At 35.7% G+C, this 23,403-nt stretch overlaps 3 protein-coding genes, 1 non-coding gene and 1 pseudogene across 4 annotated transcripts; 1 reads left to right on the forward strand and 4 right to left on the reverse strand.

Moving 5' to 3' along the window:
• Positions 1–498: 498 nt before the first annotated feature.
• Positions 499–4,414, reverse strand: LOC118040416 (F-box/LRR-repeat protein 10). Its single transcript, XM_035047341.2, has 4 exons — positions 4,147–4,414; positions 3,836–4,041; positions 3,352–3,445; positions 499–2,236 (listed from the first exon to the last, which is right to left on the reverse strand). The coding sequence occupies exons 1-4, from the start codon at positions 4,345–4,347 to the stop codon at positions 800–802; spliced, it is 1,938 nt and encodes a 645-aa protein (XP_034903232.1). The 5' UTR covers positions 4,348–4,414; the 3' UTR covers positions 499–799.
• Positions 4,415–4,798: 384 nt separating this feature from the next.
• On the reverse strand, positions 4,799–7,062 carry LOC118040500 (heterodimeric geranylgeranyl pyrophosphate synthase small subunit, chloroplastic). Its single transcript, XM_035047470.2, has 2 exons — positions 6,544–7,062; positions 4,799–5,792 (listed from the first exon to the last, which is right to left on the reverse strand). The coding sequence occupies exons 1-2, from the start codon at positions 6,916–6,918 to the stop codon at positions 5,124–5,126; spliced, it is 1,044 nt and encodes a 347-aa protein (XP_034903361.1). The 5' UTR covers positions 6,919–7,062; the 3' UTR covers positions 4,799–5,123.
• Positions 7,063–8,525: 1,463 nt separating this feature from the next.
• On the reverse strand, positions 8,526–8,671 carry LOC118040541 (U4 spliceosomal RNA). The gene has a single exon (XR_004686075.2). It is a non-coding gene; the product is annotated as a U4 spliceosomal RNA (small nuclear RNA).
• Positions 8,672–13,520: 4,849 nt separating this feature from the next.
• On the forward strand, positions 13,521–15,394 carry LOC118040525 (F-box protein SKIP23). Its single transcript, XM_035047490.2, has 2 exons — positions 13,521–14,065; positions 15,142–15,394. The coding sequence occupies exons 1-2, from the start codon at positions 13,523–13,525 to the stop codon at positions 15,184–15,186; spliced, it is 588 nt and encodes a 195-aa protein (XP_034903381.2). The 5' UTR covers positions 13,521–13,522; the 3' UTR covers positions 15,187–15,394.
• A 714-nt stretch (positions 15,395–16,108) lies between these two features.
• Positions 16,109–19,522, reverse strand: LOC118040523 (rop guanine nucleotide exchange factor 1-like; annotated as a pseudogene).
• Between the last annotated feature and the right edge of the window lie 3,881 nt (positions 19,523–23,403).

Raw genomic sequence — 23,403 nt, forward strand, 5'->3', positions numbered from 1 at the left:
ATGTTTTTTGCTACACATAAATTTTAACCATAATTTTTACCAAACACGTATTTAAATCTAACTACCACAGCTAACTATATTTTATTAAAACTTATTTTTTGAAAACCACCTACAAAAAGTATTTTAAAAACAAACATACTCTAATATGATAAAGCCATCTCATTGGCTAGGTATTTTGATTTTGTACTCGAAATCCATTTAAAGCAATTTTTGGTTTACCTTGTTCTTGGATTGCCATTTGTTACTTGTACCAAGCAACTCCACAAACTATGACTACTTAGTTATTGATAGGATGGTGGGCACATTTGATAAAGAAGAAACAATTAAGGCATCATATGCATCAACCGCCGCAGCCAGTGGAAAACATGGCGCTTGACTTTATGAGCTGGGTATAGGACAGTTTCAGGGGCGGGGCACTAGAGAATTGAGGGCATCATATGCGAGCAAGCTTTATTAATGGTGCCAACACCACAAGAACGCCGCCATGCTATACATAAAGAAAAATAATGCACAAAAACTCTCTCATGCTATTTTATATAGTTCTTCAATCCATTGGCAAATCATAGGCAATCTATTCGCAATCAAGATCCACTTATCATACACTTTACATTATCAACAACGCATATTTAGCAAATTTTGTCTTGAAGTACGAAGATTCTGAGGTCAGTTACAAGATCAACAGACTGTCACATTACGAGAATGCTAACATACGGAGCATTTTACTTCAGAAAATACTCCAATGGTTCTGCATCATTACCAGCATCCATCTTCTCCCCGTCTATTTTCACAATGGCAAATACTACAGGAGTTCTGCATCGTTATCAACATCCATCATCTCCTCATCAATATACTCACCTTCTTCGAGAAGTTGTTCAAGTTCATCCACCTCATCGTAGTCATGCATGTAAAAACCATGTGAGTTATCCCACTGGTTGAACCCCAGCTCCTCAGCTTGGCATGCCACACGCAAGAATGGTCTATTCCTAGCTAAAGCATCTACAATATCCCGACTTACACTTCCTGTCACTCCCAACCATCTCAACCTTGGAAAATAGGGTTTCTTTAACCACCAGAATGAAAGTTGTGTTATACCGCCACAGTTGTATAGATCCAACAACCGCAGTCTACAACCATGCCACCTGTTCTCGTCAACCTGCATTGACGCTAGTGCCATGACTGATGCATCACCAATGAGTGGACACTGTCGCATTCTAAGTTCAGAAATTGGAACCCTACATTTTGCGAGTGTCAGAACTCCATTATCCGAGAGATTAGGAAGATTTGATAGGTCCAATTGTTGTAACTCTAGTTTAGAAGAGCCTTCAAATAAGGCAGAGATGCATTTATCTGTAAGTCTCTTACACCCTCTCACAGACAGAGAGACTAACGAATTTATAACTCCTCTTAAGTATGACAATCCAAAATCACTTATATCGGAGCCATCCAGTAGTAAAATCTTCAACTCCGGAAGAGTGCTGATAGATATTAGGGCTCCATCCCCAAGGTGTTTGCAGTCTCTCAAGTCAAGAATTTTAAGGCGCATGTTTGATACCAAATTCTTTATTGCATGGTTGGTTAAAAGGTTGCACCATCTCAAGCTCACATGAGTTAAAGACAAAGATGTCGCAGAAATGTCATGAAAGACCAGATCAGTTAAATGGGTTCCATAAGACACCCTGAGCTTGTAGAGACTAGAGCATGAATGCAAGATTGTTTTGAATCCTGTATCTGTAACTCGACAAAAGCCTCCAAGACAAATACTTTCCATGTTTGCACAGTTGTCAGCCATTAACAGCATTCCCAGATCATTAACACGTCTAAAATATGTGATGAGGAATTCTTGGCTTCGAACCAATGAGAGATGTTTCAATTTTCCATGCTGATTAATCTGCTGAAGACCAGAGTTGGTGAGATCATATGCACTTGTTGGTTCTATGAGAGGGGCATCTCGAAGGTCCAAATGTGTCAAGGACATGAGAACATTTGATATTGTGCTAACCATGGTGTCAGTGATATAGTCTACAGAAAGGCACAATTTCTGAATGCCAGGCAGAATGGGTGGTCGAACATGATTTGGTGATCGATGATGTCCCAAACTTGGGCTAAGCAGTTCAGTCACCATCACTGAAGAAACACACCCAATTTCAAGAGAAGTGAGTTTTTCTGATGCCAAAGCCCATACTTGAGCAAATTTATGACGAAGAAATAATGGGACATCAAACATCAAAATCAGTTCCTACAAAAGAATAAACACACATTAGACAGAATATAATTGTTCCAAAGGACATTGAATGTCATGCTTGATTGTGAATATACGTAACATTGACAAAGTATCTTGAACAAAGATGCATCGCATAGATGCAAAAGAATTCAGGTACATGTTATTGCAAGAGCTAAATGATGTGCATGAACAAAGAGCCTATCATTCAATTATTAGACCAGATTCATGTCAACCAATATAGTCTCACTGCCAGCACAACTAAATTCCAAGACCAGGACAGTGCATTCACCAATAAATTAACAAGATGATTAATTTGACAAATTCTTAACTACAAGACAAGAGGCCCATAGCAGAATGACTTGACAAAATCTACCAATGAGCAACATTTCAAAAATTTAATCTATATTCTTCATTTTTTAAAATTCTTGTCCTCAATTTGACAAAAAAGAACCACTCACTTATCCTCGCCTTTTTAATCATATGCCCAAGTATGCTTGCAACTTCAAGCACAGTGCATGTAAAACTAATAAAGAATAGATATTCAAGATTATGAGAAAGCTTTTGGATAGGCAAAAGAGTAATCCAAAAATATTCCTATAGCAAAATTAAGCCCATCATCGTACTAAATAGAAGGAAAATTTTATGCTCCAAAGCCGGCTATTTAGGTGGCTGTTTGGATGTTGAAAATGAATACTACAGTTGGAGTACAAAAGTGAACTTTTTTGAAATCAACAAGGATTTCTTCACCATGGTTGATCATCTAAGTTTTATGATTTTGATTATCAAGCAAACATTCACCAACCTAATACTTCTTGCAGAAGCCAACAAAAAATAAAGAGAAGCTGATTTTACATTTATTTGCATCCATATTAAAAACTAGCTGAGGAAATCAGCAATTACATTTTATCACAATGATTTCTGAAATAAGTAAATATTTTCTTTCTTGCAAGAGAGATAAAATGCAGCAATGGAATGGCGAACACCAATCTATTCGATTACTAAACTCCAATAGCAATAAATGTGTTAAAGATTAACCCAGTGTAAAATCTCACCAAACATTTCTTTGTCATTCAATTACTACTTTACATTTTAATCTTCATTAATTACTTGAATTTGCACTTGAACCTTACTTCTAATTGTGTGCAACCTCTGAGTAACTCCTCCAGATCAGATATATGAATAGGGCGCCCTCTTTTTTCAGCCACTGATCCCAAGTACAGATACCTGAACCAAAATTCAAAAACATACAAAACCAATAACAACACAATAAATCTAACGCGTCCAGATAATCACATATCACCATCCCACACATTACTCAGCTACCCCACAACAACAACAACACAAAAAACACAAAAAAAAAAAAAAAAAACCCATGTTTTTCTTGCATTTCATTATCATCTGATCACTACTAGCATCTAGTGTCAGCCACGACTGCCTGCATTTCACTCCCAAACACACACACACATTTACATAAAACCTCATTTTCTATTGCATTTCAATTAACATTTTACCATATTGTCTGCATTACACGCACGAATAAAGATACAGTTCCTATCAGGCAAGCAATGCACGCACAGTCGGGAAAAAAAAGGAACTTTTCTAGCATCTTTTTACCTTAAATCCGCGCACTTTCCTCCAATCTCAGAAAGCAATTTCCCACTAAAATTTGCGCAATTATGGAAATAAAGTTCATGCAAGGAATCCCGAACGAAAACATTAGTAGCAGAATCATCAAGTCGGGCGCAGTCAAGCTTCAGGCTTTTAAGGTAAGGATTGGGAGGCATTAAAGGCTTTAATAAATCAATTGAAGGCGCAATATCCTATAACAAGAAATAAAAATAAAAATAATTGAAAACCCATCAATCAAATGATCATAAAAAGATGAGATCTTTTGTGGGTTTTTCGTGTCTTAAAGACTGGCTTACAAGGAGGTGAAAACTGGGGATGAAAGTGAGGATATGAGAAGCACAAGCGTTGAAGGTCTTGCAGGTGGAAGCAACGGAGCAGATTGATGCCATGTCGAGTTTTGAAATTATTGTTGCAAGCACTGTTCCTGGTAGCTGATCCAAGCTCTCCTCCTCCTCCTCCTCCTCCTGCTCCTCCTCTTCTTCTTCAGGGCTAGCCATCTTTCTCAAAGGCTTTGCTTTGAATCGATATGGTGGAGGATTAGGGGATATGATGGAAACAGAACACTGTGAAGCCTCAATTATTCCTTCATTTTATTTGGGGTCAAGAGTAAATCGATCCTTCAATTCTGTTAAGTGTTTCAAATCAATCTCTAAGTTAAAATTATCACAATTCTTTTTTATTTTAATAATTGTTATCATCATTGACTTAAAACCTTAATTCTCATGATTTTTTTAGGCAGCCTGTGGATTTTTGTTAATTTTTTATTTTTTATATATATTACTATTATTTACTCTCAATTGGGGTTGGAACATATTTAGATGTTAGGAACAAGCCCAGCCCCTTCCATGGAAAAAATGAAATATTTTTGCATGAAAAACTCTATAGGAAAGAAAGACTACAAAATCATTTTATCTTTTTACAAATTCTTAAGAGACATTAGAGAAAAAAGAAAGTAAAAGGTCCCTTTCTTGATTTTTCAACCCTAAGCATAAAAATTTGTTTGATGCCATGATTTCTCTCACATCTTGTGAACGTGTTTAGTATTTTAAGGACTGGAATTGAAATATTTGCAAAAGCGAAGAACTTATTTATAGCTAGACCTTCCCCTCTTCTGCAAGTTAAAATGCCTGTTTCCTGCTGTGTAACATGTTTGTCACTGACCAAGACACATGTTTTGCCATCAAACAAGCCATCCTCTTTTCATCAGTTCGGGCCATAAACAGTATCCTAATTCTAAGACTAGAGCGAAAACAATGGGGCCAGATCCCTATCATTAAATTGACTCGCCAAAACTGAAACCTCTATCAGCAGCGTAGTCCACGAAGCTGTAGAGTGGCACTACACTCTCGCCGTATTTCTCAAAGCCATCCAGTTCCTTTTTAGCCTTGGCTCTCAGCTCCTCCGCCACCTCTGTAGCCTTCTCAACCCCGTATACAGCAACATAGCTCTTCCCTTTCTTTCTCTTCTCCTCCTCATCTAACTTGCTCTTCATCGTTTTTGCTTCCAAGATGTCATCAACGACTTGATATAATACACCGACAGCTCTTCCATATCTCCTCAATCTCCGTATCTCATCATCCGTAGCACCAGCTAGCAATCCTCCACACACTGCAGAGCACTCACCCATTTCACCATATTTCTTCTCTTGAACAAATTCAACAGCATTAGGGCCGCCCTCAAGGTCTAGGAACTGCCCGGCAGCCATGCCTGTGGACCCCACAGCACGAGCAATCTCAGCAATCACGCGGAGAAGTCGTGGCTCTGGTACAAGGTCAGAAGGCGTCTGGGAGACAATATGGCTAAAGCCAAGAGGGAAGAGCGCATCCCCAGCAAGGATTGCCATATCAACACCATAAATTGTGTGGTTTGAAGGTTGACCTCGTCGTGATGGGTCATCATCCATGCAGGGAAGGTCGTCATGGATCAACGAAGCTGCATGAACCTGTCAAAACAAGACCATAACGGATACAATTACTGTTAGGAAGGTGACTTCATATCAGCAAAGTTGTTCTTTCCCTTTTCCTCCAAAATAATGAAAGTACTTCAAGTGCCTTAAAAAGCATTAGCATTCTCCTTTCTATAAATATAATTATTCCTCAGTACTGGAACCATCAGTCGAAAGCAAAATTCAAAATTTACTCTGATTCTGCTATGCAGGACAAACTGGAATAAAAATATTTCTACCTTAAAAGCACCACCCTGAATCTTCTTTAAATGAAACGATTCGACAAACCGAATGATATCTGTATCAAACACCAAATATTCAACACCTAAAAACTTGAAGTTGCTCAAGATAATGGGACATCATAACATCATCAGTCCTGCTAACTAAAGATTGGAGTTCTTAGTACGATTCCTCTAATAGCTTGTAAAAGACCATCTAGAAAACAAAACTAACACCAAACTTAACTTCACTCTTGCTATATCACATCAAAAGCAGAATAGTCATCACGAAAACTAAATATAACAAAATCAAATCAATGATCGCAATCAAAGGAACTACATATTATACCAATCAGTCATCATCAAGAAACTAACAGTAGCAAATCCAATCCTTTTCTTGATTATTTTCCTAAAACAAATATTATACTTAACTAAACAGCATCGGACCTCAAGAACCAAACCAGATTTAAAACTATACTAGAAAAGGAGTCAAAATACAAAGATTGGGGGGGGGTCTTTAATTTTGTTACCATTTCAAGAGCACAAGCAGTAGGGAAGGCGGCGAGGCGATTACCACCAAAGAGTTCACAAGCAGCAACACACATAACTGGAGGGGCTCTTTTAGCACCTTTTGCAAGAACAGAATACCTCATGGCCTCATAAATCTTATCTGGATACTGGATAGGAACAGCTCGGTCTAGTTCCTGATTGATTTCTCCAATCAAGGTTGTCCAATAAGTCTTTAAATCAAACTGGGCTGTCTTTGATTGGCTTGAAACCGATAAAGAACATTGAATTTTTGACATTTTGCCAAGTTTTTTAGTGTAAAGATTTGGGCTTTTTACAGGGAGGTAGATAGAAGTAGTAAGTGGTGATGGTATTGCTATAAGAGAAGATACCCCCATTTTTACAGAGTTCTTTGTTTATCTGACCACTGATTATGTGTCTCTTTGGTCTTTAGAAAGATTGCGCTTTTCTATGTGGGAATAGGAAATGAGAAATGTGGAAAGTTTGTCTCTGAATGGAGAATTTGGTGCCGTTATGATGGCTTTCATTGACTAGGCGTGTGATGGATTGGAGATTTGGAGTGTAGCGAACTTGAGAAGATGCGGCTGTTAACGAAAATAAAGTTTTGTTTTTTTTTTTCTCGAGTTAATAAAAACTCGGTGGTGTCAAAGATTTATCTAATTCAAATAAAAACGTAACATATATTAAGATTTATTTTTTAAATGGATATTACATTAACAAATCTCTTAAAAATATGTTATTACAACTGTGGCGAGAAATCCAACATGATCGTTTCAAGAAGCTTTTCAGAGGAAGATCTTGGAAAGTTACGCGGCGGAGAAACCTGATGGACGATACATAACATAACATAACTGAAGAGTAACAGGAGAGTAGAGAGGCTGGCATCATCAACGGACTGGTCCTAAATCATGTCCGTAGATATCCTTGGTCTTCTGCCGCCATTTGGGACGGAAGCACCAGACAATTCGACAATCCAATTCATGAGGTACGGTTGTGTGCAGTGCATGTTGTCTCATATGACTGTGATGATTGGTTTTAATTAATTTCCTATGCACCCACCCCCACCAGGACTGCAAATATCTGCCAAATACAGGGTAATTAAGGATTAATATAGGTTGTAATTAAAAAAATTAACCACATGCACGGTTAATTAAGGATCAATATTCTCAATTCACATTTTTTTCCAATTTTTATAGGGTAAGAAAACTGGAGATTGGTAATTTTTAATCAGTGAACGACGAGCTGTTCTTGAATATTGGGATTCTCGTCCATTCAAGATTGAGATGAATAATTTTGCTTCCTCCGTTGATTGGGGAGGAGAAGCTTATGGTCCTGCCAAGTGGCACCAATGGGAGTTGATGTTGCAGTTTCCAGCAACCCATACCGGCACACAAATTATGAAAAAAGTTCATTTACAGCCACGGCTGAAGAAATCCACCACGTCTAGATACCATCAACGAAGCACTGACGAACAACCATAGAACCCAGAACAGAGTCACATTCACATCCACCACGTCTACCTGACCACCACAAACCCAATCCATCCCCACCACCACAGACGCCTCAGTCACTGCCTAGAAAAAAACCCAACCCTTCTCCAGCCCTAGAAACCCTTCTCCAGCCCTAGAAACAAAACCTATTGTGATTTTTGGGGAAATAAAAAGCAGTTTTTTTTTTTGTTGTCGCCACGTTGATTAAAAAAAATAAGATAAGATGCGATTCTAAAAAAAAAATAGTTTTATTTTTAAAAATTATTTTTAAGAACAAATCAAAACAATTCCCAAACAGATATTTGTAACCATTAATGTTTAAATAAAGTAGCGATTATAAATATTAATAAATCTTTTTCCTATCATAAACCACCATAAATAATTGAGGTGCTCGATGGAGACCCCTAAACCGGGTTTAATTGACGGAGAGCAAATAGATAACCTCTTTTGCTAAGAATGAATAGCTACATTTGGACTAGAATTGTAGGGCTTTACCCCTAAGGGAGCCCTTCCAGAAATTCTCGAAGGCACTGGGCCAAACCCAGTGCCTAAGAGGGGGTTTGGAAATAGTTTTCAACCAGCAATTGACGCGCCTCGGTTAGAACCTCACTAGCTGCGTCATTGCCCCAAGCGCAAAGATGAATTTATCTACCAATCGGCTCTCATTTTATAGGCACCATTTGTTTCTCTACTTTGTGTCTTCTCGATGTGGGATTTGAACTCTGAGACGGATGACCCTCTGAACTTGCATTATATGGCTTTACCCAGGAGGACACTTGCTGAAATCCCTTCCTGAGGAGGGCCAACGACAATCGTGTCTCAAACGGCAACAGATGCGCCTTGCCGGAACTCCCCCGGCGGCTTCACTGCCCCAACTATCAAGATATTTTCAGCACTGCAACTTTGGCTCTTCTTTTCGCAGCACAGGTAATGATCATGAGCAAACACGGGGACTTCACCAAAATAATTCAAAAAACACCAAGATAAATAGAATAATAATTCAAAGAATATAAGAATTAATTAGAATATAAAAATAAATATAAATATAAGAATTAATTGATCAAAATTTGAAAGACTAGGATAGAAGCAATTATGAAGCTCGTAACACATTTATTGCGTCAAGGGTCTGGATATAGCTGCTCGAGACATCATCTTATAGTATTTCCATATTTAAAATTACAAATGAACAGAAATCGTAGCTATTGTAACTTTTACCATAGCGTTCTTTCTTATGATTGAAAATAAAAGGAAGAGATGCTTCTCTCAAGAACCCCTAAATCAAAAACCATGGTTTCAGAATCAATGGGAGCCAAATTTGTGCTTTATCCAACAAATTGAAACCAGAGAGGAGAAAAAGCATCCATTCATTACCCATGGTGGATTCTGACTTGTGTGCAGAGAAGAAGAAACCCTAACTACTCTCAAGGTAGCTATGGAGGACTGATTGTGATGGCTTAAAAAACCCACGAATGCCCCACTGCTTACATGTACAAGTTTTATATATTTTGAGGAGAAGGAAGAATACGATTGACCTAAAAAAGTTCAGAATTTTTTAAAATCTAAGATGTGATTTCTCTGTACATTGAAATCTTTAATTTTATATGGCATGAAATAAGTTCAAACCCAATTAATCCAGGGACGATAAAATATAAAAGCGGCCAGTTCAATTCATTGATGTTCGCCAAAACCCTTGCTTTCCTAAGAACCCCAATCTCAGTTTATGCAGTGACAGCTACTTTATTGTGTGCAGGAAGGGAAAAAAGCGTATCCATAGCAGCAAATTCCTCGACACTCTCCAAGTTGCTGTAGGCATGGTTTTTAGACCCGGTTCAGTTCAAGGTCCGGCTTTCCAGTTTTGACCGGGTCACCGGGTTTTGACCATATTACTAGATTATCCAGGTCAATTTTTTTTTAAATCAAAACGATATCATTTTAGTAAAAATAAAAAAGTCAACAAGTTGCAACCGGTTTTTTAACCGGGTCACTGGATCATCCAGATCGCACCGAATTTTTTCTTCCCCTATTTTTTCTTCAACCAGACCCAGTTCCAACCTCGGTCAACCGAGTCCCGGATAGACCCGCTAGGTCAGGCCAGGTTTCAAAACTATGAATGTAGTAGTGGGAGAGGGGATTGCAAGAATATCATGCTCCGAGACATAATCTTTAATTTTTATCTAGAAAAAAAACAAAGAAAGAAAAGAGCGGCTTCATGGGCCATGTATTTGGTATTGTGGTAGCTTTTTATAGTTGTGGCTTAAAAAAAGTTATTTTATAAAAAGTATTTTTTGATGATGTTGGTTAGGTATTTATATATGTTTGGTTAAAATTGTGGTTGAAATTGAGATTGAATAAAAAATAATTTAATGTGTTTGGTTAAACATGCTTTTCAAATTGAGGTTATAAAATAACTAAAAAAGATATGTATTAATATTGATGGTTTTTAATTTAAATATTATAGATTTAACTATCACTGTTATATCATTAAATAAATCATACTTATATCAAATATTTTTTTATTGTTCAATTAATTTATCTACAATTTCATCACGTATAAAATTCATCCGATAAGGACTATAGTTTTCATGGTTTTTTTAAACGTGCAACAAAATCAGGTAAAATATCATCACAAACAAAATTAAAAATTTTGATCTCCTTCTAATTTATATAGAGTCAGTGAATAATATTAAATACTAGTTTTTTAAGTAAAAAACAATTAAAAAAAAATAAGATTTCTTTTACCTGGTTGGGCACGGTCCAATGAACAATGAAGACACGGTTCACGTGAACAAGGCCAAGTGAATTAATTCACCTAACATTGTTTGTGTAAACAGTGTTAGGTGAATTAATTCACCTGGTGTTGTTAATTTCTTGAAGTGAACAATGCTAAGTAAATTAATTCACGTGACACTGTTCACCTCTAAAAGTGAACAACATAGTAAATTAATTCATGGCAAGAAAGAAGAAGTGAATTAATATTGCTTTCTGCTGACCAGCATTTGAAATGTGAATTATGATAAGTCCCACATACAATAAATAATATTTTATATTTTACTAAATATTTTGCTTCTATATTTTGTTTCAAACGCAGAAGCAACCATCAAATATAAAACCAAATCCAATGTTTTTTTATGGAGTGGTGAAGATAAATCTGATATAGGAGCAACACATTCAATTGTCCAAATTAAAATTACTTGTGAAATATTAATACGTCTTTAATGTGTTTATATTTATCTTCCATAAAATATCTGTTTATATTGTCTTATGTTTGATCGGATTTATAATTAGAGGCATGATTATCTGGTAGACCCAATATAAATTAGATATATGGTTTTTTTTACACTACAGCTAAGAACTTTCAGACGACTCATAATGTTCCAACCATTGGATGCTTGTAATAAATTTAGAACAATCAAGCTCTAGAGTTCAAGGTAATTTTAGACCAATAAGTTCAAGTTTGGATGACCCATTTTTGCTACTAATTATGAATGATTTAGTGCTGAGACAACCAAACTCCACCCATTATTATTATTATTATTATTATTATTATATAACCTTAAAAAATATTTGCCATCAGTACAACACCACTAAAATAAAAAAAAATTAAAGAAAATTTCAGCATCGTTTGATATTGTGGTTGCTAATGAGGTTCACTCACAACCACAGTTTTTCTTGTTTGGTTAAGTAAGAAACATAATTTTTTTTTTATAGGACCCACCATTTATTAAGGTTGTGTCGCAGGTTTTATCAAAAGCTATATTTTGCTGCTTCTCCACACAGTGGAGAGTTTCACTCTCGACTGTTCACTTAAGTGAACAATTGAGTCACTTTCTATTGTTCCAGCTAGACTGGATTCGCTCCAACGCTAAAGGCATTGAGCCGGTAATTTAAAAAAAATTCAATTTTTATTTTTTTAATTGTGTTTTATTTGAAAAAATTAGAAGGAGATCGCTTGATGACGTAACATTTATAGAATTTGATTGCAATCTCAATTTTATTCTTGCCAAGTCCGACCCAGTTAAAAAAAAAGGTCAGTTTTTATTTTTAATTGTGTTTTATTCGAAAAATTAGAAGGAGATCGTTTGATGACGTAATATTTGCATAATTTAATTGCAATCCCAATTTCATTCTTGACAATATTTTTACTTGATGTTGTTGCACGCTTAAGAAACCATGGAAAATATAGTTCTTGTTGGATAGATTTCGTACGTGATGAAATTGCACATAGTATAATGGAATAATAAAAAATATTTGATATCAATATTATTATTTTATAATGTAATAACAGTAGTTAAATCTATAATATTTAAATTAAAAAACCATCAATGTGTGTGTATATATATATATTAATTATTTTATAACCTTAATTTGAAAAAGCATTGTTTTAACCAAACACATTAAACTATTTTTTGTTCAATTTTAATTTCAACCACAATTTTAACCAAACATATATTTTCCAAACTAATCTCAACTAAAAATATTTTTTTTATAAAACAATTTTTTTCAAATTACAATCAAAACAACTAACACAATACCAAATATTTCTACAGTAAAATATCTTTCCTTTTAGTATATGTATAATGAATTGAGATGTTTTTCTTTTCTTTTATCAAATAATAATAAAAGGCAAAAATGAAATGCAAATATATTTATATATATAATTTCATGACAAATCCAACAGATTTGTTTTTTAAATCTCCATATATTAAACACACTCAATTTATATGGCTATCAGGCACAAAATTGTCATGATGGGCTTTATATAAGCAAAACACACGTCCTTCAAAAGGCATCCACCCCACTTTCTCCCCAATTTTCTCTTACTTTCTCGCTCGAGAAAAATCCCACCATGGCAGAATGGACCCATCTACCAAAAGACCTCATGGAACTAATCTCCAAACGCCTAGACACCTCCACTGACCTCCTCCGTTTCCGTTCCGTCTGCAATTCATGGCGATCCTCAATCCCCCCTGAACCTCCCTGTTTATCTTTAAACTCCTTCAAGATCCTCCCTAACGACGGTATCTCCCACACCTCTTTTGGGTTTTCTCTGTTCAAGCGAACTGTGTTCCTTGTTGGGTTACGAATTCCCATAACCAAACAGACACACAAGGTTGGCTTGTCAAAATCGAAGAAGATGTGCCTGGTAAAAAACACTTGTTTGATCCTTTATCGCGGTGCAGGTCAACTTCTTTGCCTACTAATCTTCCTCGTGTTCTAGATTTAATGAATCTAAGAATTCGTGAATTGGGTCATGAATATGTTTTGCATCATGTTAATTATAAGCCGAATTCATCTAGTTTTACTGATGCTGGTAATTTATATATGGAGAAAGTTTGTGATGATTTTGTTAAATTCCAAAACCGAGTTTGTATTGTTAACTATTCATGTTTCTGGAAAATTGGCCATCTTTAAGAGTGGGATAAGAGATGGACTATTATTAATGAAATGCCATCGCCTTTTGATGATGTTATTGTTTATAAAGGGAGGTTTTATGCTGTGGATAATACGGGGGAGGACTGTGGTAGTTGCAATGGATGCGAATTTGGGTTTAGTTGGGAATCCGGTTTTTGGTGGGGATAAGAAGTATTTGGTTGAGTCGAAGGGGGATTTGTTGCTGGTTGATATGTATTTGAGTATTGATTCTGATGAAGGGTTGAGTATCGGTTATGATGTTGTGCAGGATCTTGTTCAGTGTATGAGTGAGAGGACGGTTTGGTTTAAGGTTTTTAAGTTGAATGAAGAAGGGAAATGTTGGACTGAGGTGAAGGATTTGGAAGATCGCGTGTTGTTTTTAGGTGATGATTTGACGTTTTCTGCATCGGCTTCTGAGCTTTCTGGGTGTAAAGGGAATTGTATCTTTTTCAATGATGATTTCTTTTATTCGAGGGGGGAAGGAGATGATGGATCATTGTTTGGTCGTGATATAGGTGTGTTTGAATTGGAGAGTGGTTGTATAGGACCTTTAAGAAATTTTCCTGATTATTCCAAGATGTTCTGGCCACCTCCTGATTGGGTTGCTTCAACGTCATTGGAAGTAAGTCTTCATTTCCCCCCAGCATTACTGTTTACATGAAGTTTCAATTTTATCTTCGCATGCTAGCTTTATCCTACTTGGATTTTGCTATTTACTTCCATACGTCTCTCAATTTGTTCGGTAAGCAGTTTGGATATGTTTTAAATGTCTTGATAGTTGCAGTTGCACTGAACTCATAGTTGTTTATTAAATATATCCAAATGGCCCTTGGCATGTCAAAGGCCATAGCTGATGCTTGATGAGCAAACTAGAACAGGGTATTGAACATAGGTATCAATCCATGGGGTGGGGGGCCCATTCTAGGTGAGGCATTTAGGAATGCCTATTCTGAGACCATCAATCTCTACAAGGATTAATTCTGGCGAGAGCACTTAATGTGTTTGCAATGAAGAATGACAACTATGCCCCGACATGCTTTCTTATACATTTGCGCCATCATCAATCTACATCCCTCCATTGTGTAGGCTCGGGACAGGTCCTTCTGGTTCTCTTTATCAAACTTAAATGTGATAAATGACAAACTAGGACTGCCGATTATATGCTCTTTTTGAGTGGGATAGCATGGGTCACCAATCAACTTCCATAATTGAGACTTTTTGAAGAGAGCTGTTTGAATTATTTAATCTCAAGGCAACACCATGTACTAATTTTGAATTTTTATATGAAAATTCTTTAATTTCAAATTCTACTTGCATGGAAGTCCTTTTACTTTTTTCCAGTTTATTGGCTTCTTTGTGAATGCTTAAACTCTGTTGCCAAAATACAGAATTTCTGTTGCTTTGGTAGTTTGGTAGCAAGAAATCCTTGTTTCACTGTTTCCTTGATCTAAACTGTTAATTAATTGTTGATTGTAATTTGAAGTGGCAAATATTTCCTGCTGGACTGTACTGACACATGCCTTGCAATTTTGATCATCAATAGTTGCATACAATCGCGTTGCTTTAGGACAATCATCATGCATTAGCACGCCTGCCTGTGTATCCAATATCACTTGCACATTCAATTTATAAACATTCCTTAGCTTTATTTTTATCCATGTAATGGCATGTTTGTTTCTGATTTTGTGAATGCAACAGGTGCAGAATCAAAATCAAGTGGAAGAGCTGTCTATAGCGAAGTGAAGAGTAGGTTGCCTATTTCATGACTGCCCTGGTAAATATTTGCAGAGCTGGCTGCTCGTAGACTGTCCATTGATGTAGTTACTGATTACTTGTTAAGGCTGTCTTGATCTCATGCGGTGATGAATCAAGTGCTGTAGTGATCAGCTGAAATTTCCTGTGATTTTGTTAGGAGTTTAATCAATGAACGACTTTTCATTTTATCTGTAAATTTAAAAAATGTTCAAGAGGCATGAGCCTTCCATATCATATTGGTCGAGCGCTTGGCAGCAGTTGTGTTCGGTCGAGTAAGCGGGTGAAATCTCTAAACCAGCCTCTGTGGAAACTTATTGCTTTGATAGCAAGAATCAAATGACTCTGGATTCAGAAATAAACTTAATTCCTTGCTAATCAGCTGTATTGACTTCACTTTTTTGGTTCTTTTTTTAACCGATACCAAACAAGTTAGATCCACTGAGTTGGATTTTGTACATACACGGATTCAAGTATTGCCTTGTTACACCATGAAATATGTTCAGACATTTCCATTAATATAAGCTGCTGAATGCGGTAGCTAATTAACTGTATGGCTGCAAGGACCCGCCATTAACAAAAGACAGTATCTCGAGCACACCTTGAAATGTCGATTGAAGTTCCTCTCCTCAAGTTTTGAGTTTTGCCAGTTCTGGTTAATGATAAAATCAGCGCTGCTAACCCAACAGCACAATTTTTGCATAAAATACTTGGATAACGTTCAGGTGAAGCCTAGATTGGGACAAGCTAAAACCAAAGCTCCAATCCATTTTAGCTGAAATTTCAAATCTCTCCAAATCTGTATGCTATCATTATTCGTTGCGTTGTGGCTGACCATTTCTGTTTTTAGTCGCTGTGATCTTTTCCAGTGTGCATGATTGGCTGATTCAAGATAAAAAAGAAAAGAAAAAGAGAGCATAATTTTTTTTTCCTGACATAGATAAAAGTAATATTCCCTCAATTACAGCTTAATTCAAAAGGGCGTGATAGAAGATTTGGAGCATGATCTTTCTATTGCTAAACAATATACAAGGCTAGAAATGAATCCTACAAACTCCTATGCAAGGAGGCTTCCAGATCACGATAATGCACTTCTTTGATAGCATTAACACAACAGCAGGTAATCTCACCCAGGGTGGGGTGGTGAGTGCTTCGAAGTCAATCTCGTTCAGGAGCATCCCCAGAAACTCTTCTTGAACTGATGTTGCCAGCATATGACCAAACCCTCTCGAAGTCAGGTGACAACGGTTTTTCTAACTTTTGATCGGATGCTTCCTTAGGATTGCCCCTCTTTTGAGAAGGTGGCACCCTTTCTGGGCTTCCAGAAACTGGAGTAGAAGCAAAATAAGTTGGGGTTCCATACGGAGAGGCAAAAGGGCTTTGTTTGATTGAGAAGGGGCTAGGAGACATTCGCTTTCTGGATAGGGTGGCCTCCTAATCCTCCTCTGTTGAAGAGGGATATGGATTCCTGCTGCAGCACATTGCTTGGTGGCATCATCAACAAAAAGAACATCGTCTATCCTTGCCATAATGTTGAAGGCCAAGCTCTCCGTAACTCTAGAGTAGCTTTCAAGAATTGACTGCCCAACATCCTGCAAGAAAATAAACCTTTCATCGTCTGAAAAGCATTTCCAGCATGTGCAAAACTGTTGCTGGATGGTCTAAAACAGTGTATGTGAGTGAACTTAAAGGTCCCCTTTTGTATATTTTCCAAGTGACATGCACTGAGATTAGCTATTCAACTGCCAATATATCCTGTTTACATGGCACTGAGATTAGCTATTCAACTGCCAATATATCCTGTTTACATGCATATGATAAATCAAAATGAATGAAACAACAGAATTAGTCTCTTGAAATATATATTTGTTACTGCAGTACTTTTGGATTGAGGGATTCACCACACATTATGATGCATCATTATTTGATGATGTTGGTTAGGAGTTTCAAGTTCGAATTCTAGATCCCAACTAATAATTGAAGCAACTACCTTGTTATATTGAATCTTGTTCATATCCAAAGCTGTCTGTGGGAGGCCAGGGTAACGAAGCCTTAAGCTCTGCAGGAGAGTTTCAGCTCGTTGGGCCAAAATCTGATTCTTGTGTGTATCTGCAACGAAGCCCTTGACCCTTGCCACTCCATGACGAGTGCTTAATATTTTTGTTATGGATATGTTTTCTATGATCTTTCTGCTTCCAGATATGCACTGCTGCCTCAACTCTGTTTGCTATTTCCAGAGTATGATGCTCTGTTGAGAGGTCAAGGCAATCAAGGAGACATTCTGGTGAGAACTTCTCAGCAGTTATGTAGCGGTAGATGATATCACCAAGGCAAGCTTTTCCATTCTGATAGCACCACAAAAGAAAATACAGAATGCTACGAATTTAGCATCCAAAAACCACACTAGCAAAATAACAATAAGAAGAAAAAAAATCCAGGGTGTATGATTTAGATGAACCCTTTGGTTGCGTTGGTTAGAGAGATGCAAAGGAACATAAAAAAACCCTCCTCCAAATGTAGCTAATCATATTGACAAGAAAAAGACTGGTTGCAGACAAAAAATGAAACGAAGGCAAGCCATGCATGCTGCTGGGGATGTAGTTGTACTAGTCCTATGGACATATTATTTCAAAATACAGAAAGACAGACCTTGGGCAAGGTCTCCATATAAGCAGTGGGTATTTCCATCTCAACCAGCACGCTGCTATTAATAGCCATTGCTGCCTTCAATATCTGATTGGTGCAATCTCTGCACTGCTGCAACCTCTTCCTTGCATCTTCTGACAACCCATCTGGTGGCACTTTTGGACACGGCAACCACCATTTGTCTTCCTGCCTAATAGAAGGCCTCCCACCAGAAATACCCGATGGATATGTATCACAGTCACCACCATCACCCACAACTATCCCCCGATCAACATACCAAAACTCCGTTTCACTAAAACCATCAAGCATAGTAATCAACATAGCATCAAGCTTCTTGAGTGCAGGCAGATTCACATATAAATCCGAGCGTGGTCTAGTTGCCATAACCTCATAAGTTCCCCCACCAGGAAATTGTTGTATCGAAGGTACAAGCTCAACAATCGAATCACTAACACATAACAACCATTCCATTTCCCTTTTCCACATAGATTTCTTTTGCAGCGCCAATGGCTCCAACCTCCACAACTCGCCGAAAACAGTGGCTTCAATTACAACCCAAAATTGAGCTTAAATCCATATGGGCACCACACAAACTTAACATAAATACAGAAGAAGAAGAAATCCATACATACCAGATAGATTTGTGATGGCATTTGAGATGGCAAGTGCAGTACAGACTCCTTTACCACCACCAGACATGTCCTCTCCTAGAAGCAGCTTAGCAAATCTTTCTTTCATCATTTCAACCTCTGCAGTACACACATAAAAAAAATCCAAAATATTGAACTATCGAGAACTACATTGAATGGATTAAAAAAATCTTCAACTGGCACACAATTAGGCCTTCACTTGACAATTTGCATTATAATTCTTTATGAAGAAAATCAATAAAAATTATTTGTTTCGTTTTTTGACAATAATAAATGAGAGCTCTCTTTTGAGGGACCAGAATTATAAAATTAAAATCTCAAAATCCATCTCTTTATCTTCCATTTAAAAAAAAATTGAAAATAAAAAATATCTTCTCTAGCAAAAAAAATTAACAAAAAATGAAGTATAAAAAACCTACAAAAATAAGAAAAAAAATGTTACCAGACAAATCAGCGTCTCCTCGTTTCTCGTTCTTCGAGTCCCAAACCACCACATCCTTGCCGCCAATAACCGGAACCATAACCGGCGCCGGGAAACAGAAACCTCCAGGCATCGGACGCGGAGATGAGGTCATCGAACTCGACACAGCGCCGCCGCCGCCATCACGACCAAACCCTCGCCGACACGAGAAACTACTCGTACTGGTACAACTTTCCGACTCGCTGACGTCAGCACTCAAACTATAGCTCCCACACCTCTCACTACCACCTCCATCATCATCAGAAGACACGCTCCCCATATAGATAAAAATGAACAAGATCAGACGGTCATAAAACAAGATCTCTCTCAACTGCTGCTCATTGTACGATCAATGCAACTGATTAACTGAAAATGTGAGCAAACCAAGTGTCTCTCTGTCTCTCTCTAGAGATGTGTTTCGTTTGTCTCTATAGAAGAATGTGCTGATATTTGGTGGTGCTTCTTTTTGCTTTTCTTTTTTATTCAGTTAGGTGAGTGAATAGTGAGAGTAGTGTGATGTGATAAAGGCATGTGAGAGAGGGAGGGAGGGGGACAGAGACGGAGACGGACGTTTGCTAACTACAGTTTTGTTTTTTCTTCTTTCCGTAACAGGAGGGTTAAGCACCCGACACGCCTTCTTTTGTAGTGGGGACCATCATGTTTACTTTCTTCTTCTTCTCCTTCTTCTTCTTTAATTATGTGCTAAACCCGCAAACTTCATAAAATTTCCCACCACAGAGGAGCTCTAATTAGGTCCCTGTGTTTTTATTATTTTAATAAAAATTCATTGAGTTTTTAAGTATTTATATTTTTGCATTATAAAAATTCATTGGCTTTTTAATAAAAAAAGGAAATAACTTGAATTTAATTTGAATGCTTAATTATCTTCTTATTTAGAATTGAAATCATTTGGAATCACAATGAAAGCATTGAATTAATATTTTTATAGTTTATAAAAAAACAAACATGATTTTAATATGGATTGTTTCAATGATTAGGGATTCTTTTCTATAGGAAGTATTTTGATTTATTCTTCACAAATGCACTCTTAACATGATTTATTTGAAGGAATGATCTAAACTAAATATGGAAAAAAATTAATTATTATATAAAATATTATTAATAATTTTTTAAAAAATAAATTTAAAATCTCACCAATTTAAACGATAATTCTTAAGATTACGCTGCTTGTTTTCTAAACGGCTAGAATGTTTGCATGCATGGTCTGTGTTTGCCGTTACAAACATTTTGACATTGTTGCGATTCATGTTCATTGGCATCATAGCTCGCGTAATCACATCAATCAATGTACTAATTTCCTTATGAACAAACATGATCCTGCGTAATCACTCGAGCGGTTTAAAAGATATTTGATAGCAGGATACTAATTATTTTTAAAAATAATTTTTATTTAAAAATATATTAAAATAATATATTTTTTTATTTTAAAAAATTTATTTTAACATTAACATATCAAAATAATATAAAAACATAAAACAAACTAATTTAAAATTACAAAAATTACAAAAATCGGGCTAGGCATTTTCTTAATGCTGATGGTATTTTCAAGATAACTCTCCAAATTCAAACCTTCCTCTCTCGTTTTATTCAAACGAATCTCTTCCAGATCAACACCTAATCAAGAACAATCTCTTTATATATTGTAGATACTCGTATTTTGTCCATGCCCATTATTACATCTTGATCTTTCTCTTTCAAAAAAACTACATTAACTCTTTAATTCAAATTTTATTTCAGATAAAATCCCATGGACGCCTAATCATATGGATTAAATCAAATAGGATGTTTTGAGTGCAATATACAGAGTTCGGTCAAAATTTAATTTTTTTTTATTTTAAAATTATTTTAATGTGTAAATTTTAAAAATAAAAAAATATTATTTTAATATATATTTTAAATAAAAATACTTTAAGAAATAACTGAATCCACGAATCATGAACGACGCTCATGGATGCTGTCCCTTTGTATGGTAACCTGGTTGACAAACTAGGTTAGTTTAGTAGCCATGGTGGATTTTGCAGCGATGTGACAAGGGAAGGGCGATGTGGAGGTAGGAGGAGATAACGAAGAAATGTGGAACCTAGGCAATGATTTGGTTGGCAATGGAGGGAAATAGCCACAGCGTACAAATGAAACGTTACGGGCGGTTTTTTTTGGCGGGACAGGGATACAAAGCAGGCGTCCTCAGTTAATGAGCCATGGGCGTGTGTTTCAAAGCGTCTGATTAGGATACCTGTGCGCTTAAAATTTTAGTTTCATCATTTTCAGTGCAGAAAGAAGTCAATTGATTTTAATTAATCTTGACCGGTAAATCACAGCTCGAACCTCCAGCTATTAAATATGTTTCGATTACATCCCTCGACAAAAATATTTACCGAATTTGATCGCATGGAATCTATTAAATCGACGGTCTTTGATCTCACAACGAGGCAAGAGTATCGGAGAGAATCTAAAAGCTGCTAAAAGCCTGGCGTGTGCGTGTGAAGGAGAAGTATTCGCTCTTGGATTTGATTGCGTGTAGTTTATATACAAATCAATCCCATGCTACGTATTTCCTTTTTTACGTTCGAGGCTGATGAGCGTCTTGTAGAATGATTGTAAATATTATTTTTTAAAGTATATTTTTAGATTTATATTAAATAAATAAATAAATATATATATATATATTATTTTTATATAAATATTTTCAAAATGATTAAAAAACATGAAAAAAAATTTAATTTTTAACTAAAAAATTTAAAAATATAATTTTAAACAGTGCCCGAGATTATCGACCAAAACAGCACGTGTTCACGTCCTGATTTTTTCGAAGCAATTGATTTTTTCGAAGCAATTTATTCTATGTCATTAAGATCACCAATCAGATGGTTATTATTTAATGACATTCATAAACTATTATCTCCTTTGACCAACGCTCATGCCATTTCTATCATTCTTGAAATTAAATCCCGGCCCTTGATATTAAATGATGGGCACATGTTTTTAAATTTGGGGTTAAATTGTTATTTTTTTATTGTTTCTACTATTCATCCAACCAAATTATCTCTTTCTTTAATGTAAATTTGAAGTAAAGATGACAATAAGATAAATTAAATTTAAAATGATAAGATCGAAAGTAAACTGATTTACTGTTCAGTAAAGATTGAAAGATGACCATGCACTTTTTTTTAAGTAATGGTGGCTCGTGTCCTTCCAAAGGTCATTGGAATTAAATCTGGGCCGTTGAAACAGTACCAAGAGTGATAGGCACCGGGTGTAGTAAAAGCAGTGGAGGATGTAAAGTTGATGCAGGCTTTTGATTTGTAGTGAGGACCAGCATAATACCATGGAGGTACGTGCACGTGACAATCTTTAAGCGGTGGAAACCAGAGGTGTTCTTAGATAAGATGGTGTTTGGGAGTATGATAATTATTATTTTTAAAAGTATTTTTTTATCTAGAAATATATTAAAATAAATTATTTTTATTTTTTAAAAAATATTTTTGATATCAACATATCAAAACGATCTAAAAACATCAAAAAAAATTAAATTTAAGCCAATTTGTTTTTGAAATTTCATAAAACACAGTTTACACTGTGTTCCTAAACAATACTAAGGTTGAGTTTTTAATAATTATATTTAATCTAACTTTTAATATTTTATAAAATATAAACTTGATTTATTATTTTTTTTATTTATCAAAATAGATTAAATATATCACGTTGGGCTAAAATTTTTATTAGTATTACAGATATCTACATGTTGAGCATATTCTATAACAATCCTAAAAAAATATCGGTTTGCAAAAAAGCATCAATTATATCGATAAGTGACAAAAAAATAATAAGGACTTAAATACAGGAAGTTTGAAGGAGAGAATAGAGGAAAAGAGATTAAGAGAAGATAGGTGATAGCAAGGAGGAAAACAATTCAAAAAGAAAAAAAAATATTTATATCAGGGACTAGAGTTACTTATATATTGGATTATATGGGTTCAATTTATTACTATTGCATTACAAATTACAAAATAAACTAATTTGGTTGGGTGATGTGAAGATGAAGGAGGAAAAAAATTCAGAGGGAGAAGAAAAATATTTATATCAAGAACTAGAATTCCTTATATTGAGTTATATCAGTTCAACTATTAATGTTACATTACAATTAAAAAATAAACTAATTCTGGTGGTGGTTTATTGTAAGCCTTTTGCATGATGCATACACTCATAAAACATCATAGATTTTAATAGTGGCTTTTTTATCTTTATTTTTTTTATTGCATCATTGCATGTATTGTTTGTGATATTTCATGAGTTGATTATTTTATTTTATTTGCATATCCTACAAATTAAAGGTTTTGATCATGTTTTTAAAATTTAACCAGAGATAAATTTAATAGGATATAGTTTAAATTTGAATATAGACACAAGATTTAAAGAAAAATGATTATACAA

The sequence above is a fragment of the Populus alba genome, chromosome 4, assembly GCF_005239225.2.
Source record: "Populus alba chromosome 4, ASM523922v2, whole genome shotgun sequence".
In the NCBI taxonomy this organism is placed as follows: Eukaryota; Viridiplantae; Streptophyta; class Magnoliopsida; order Malpighiales; family Salicaceae; genus Populus; species Populus alba.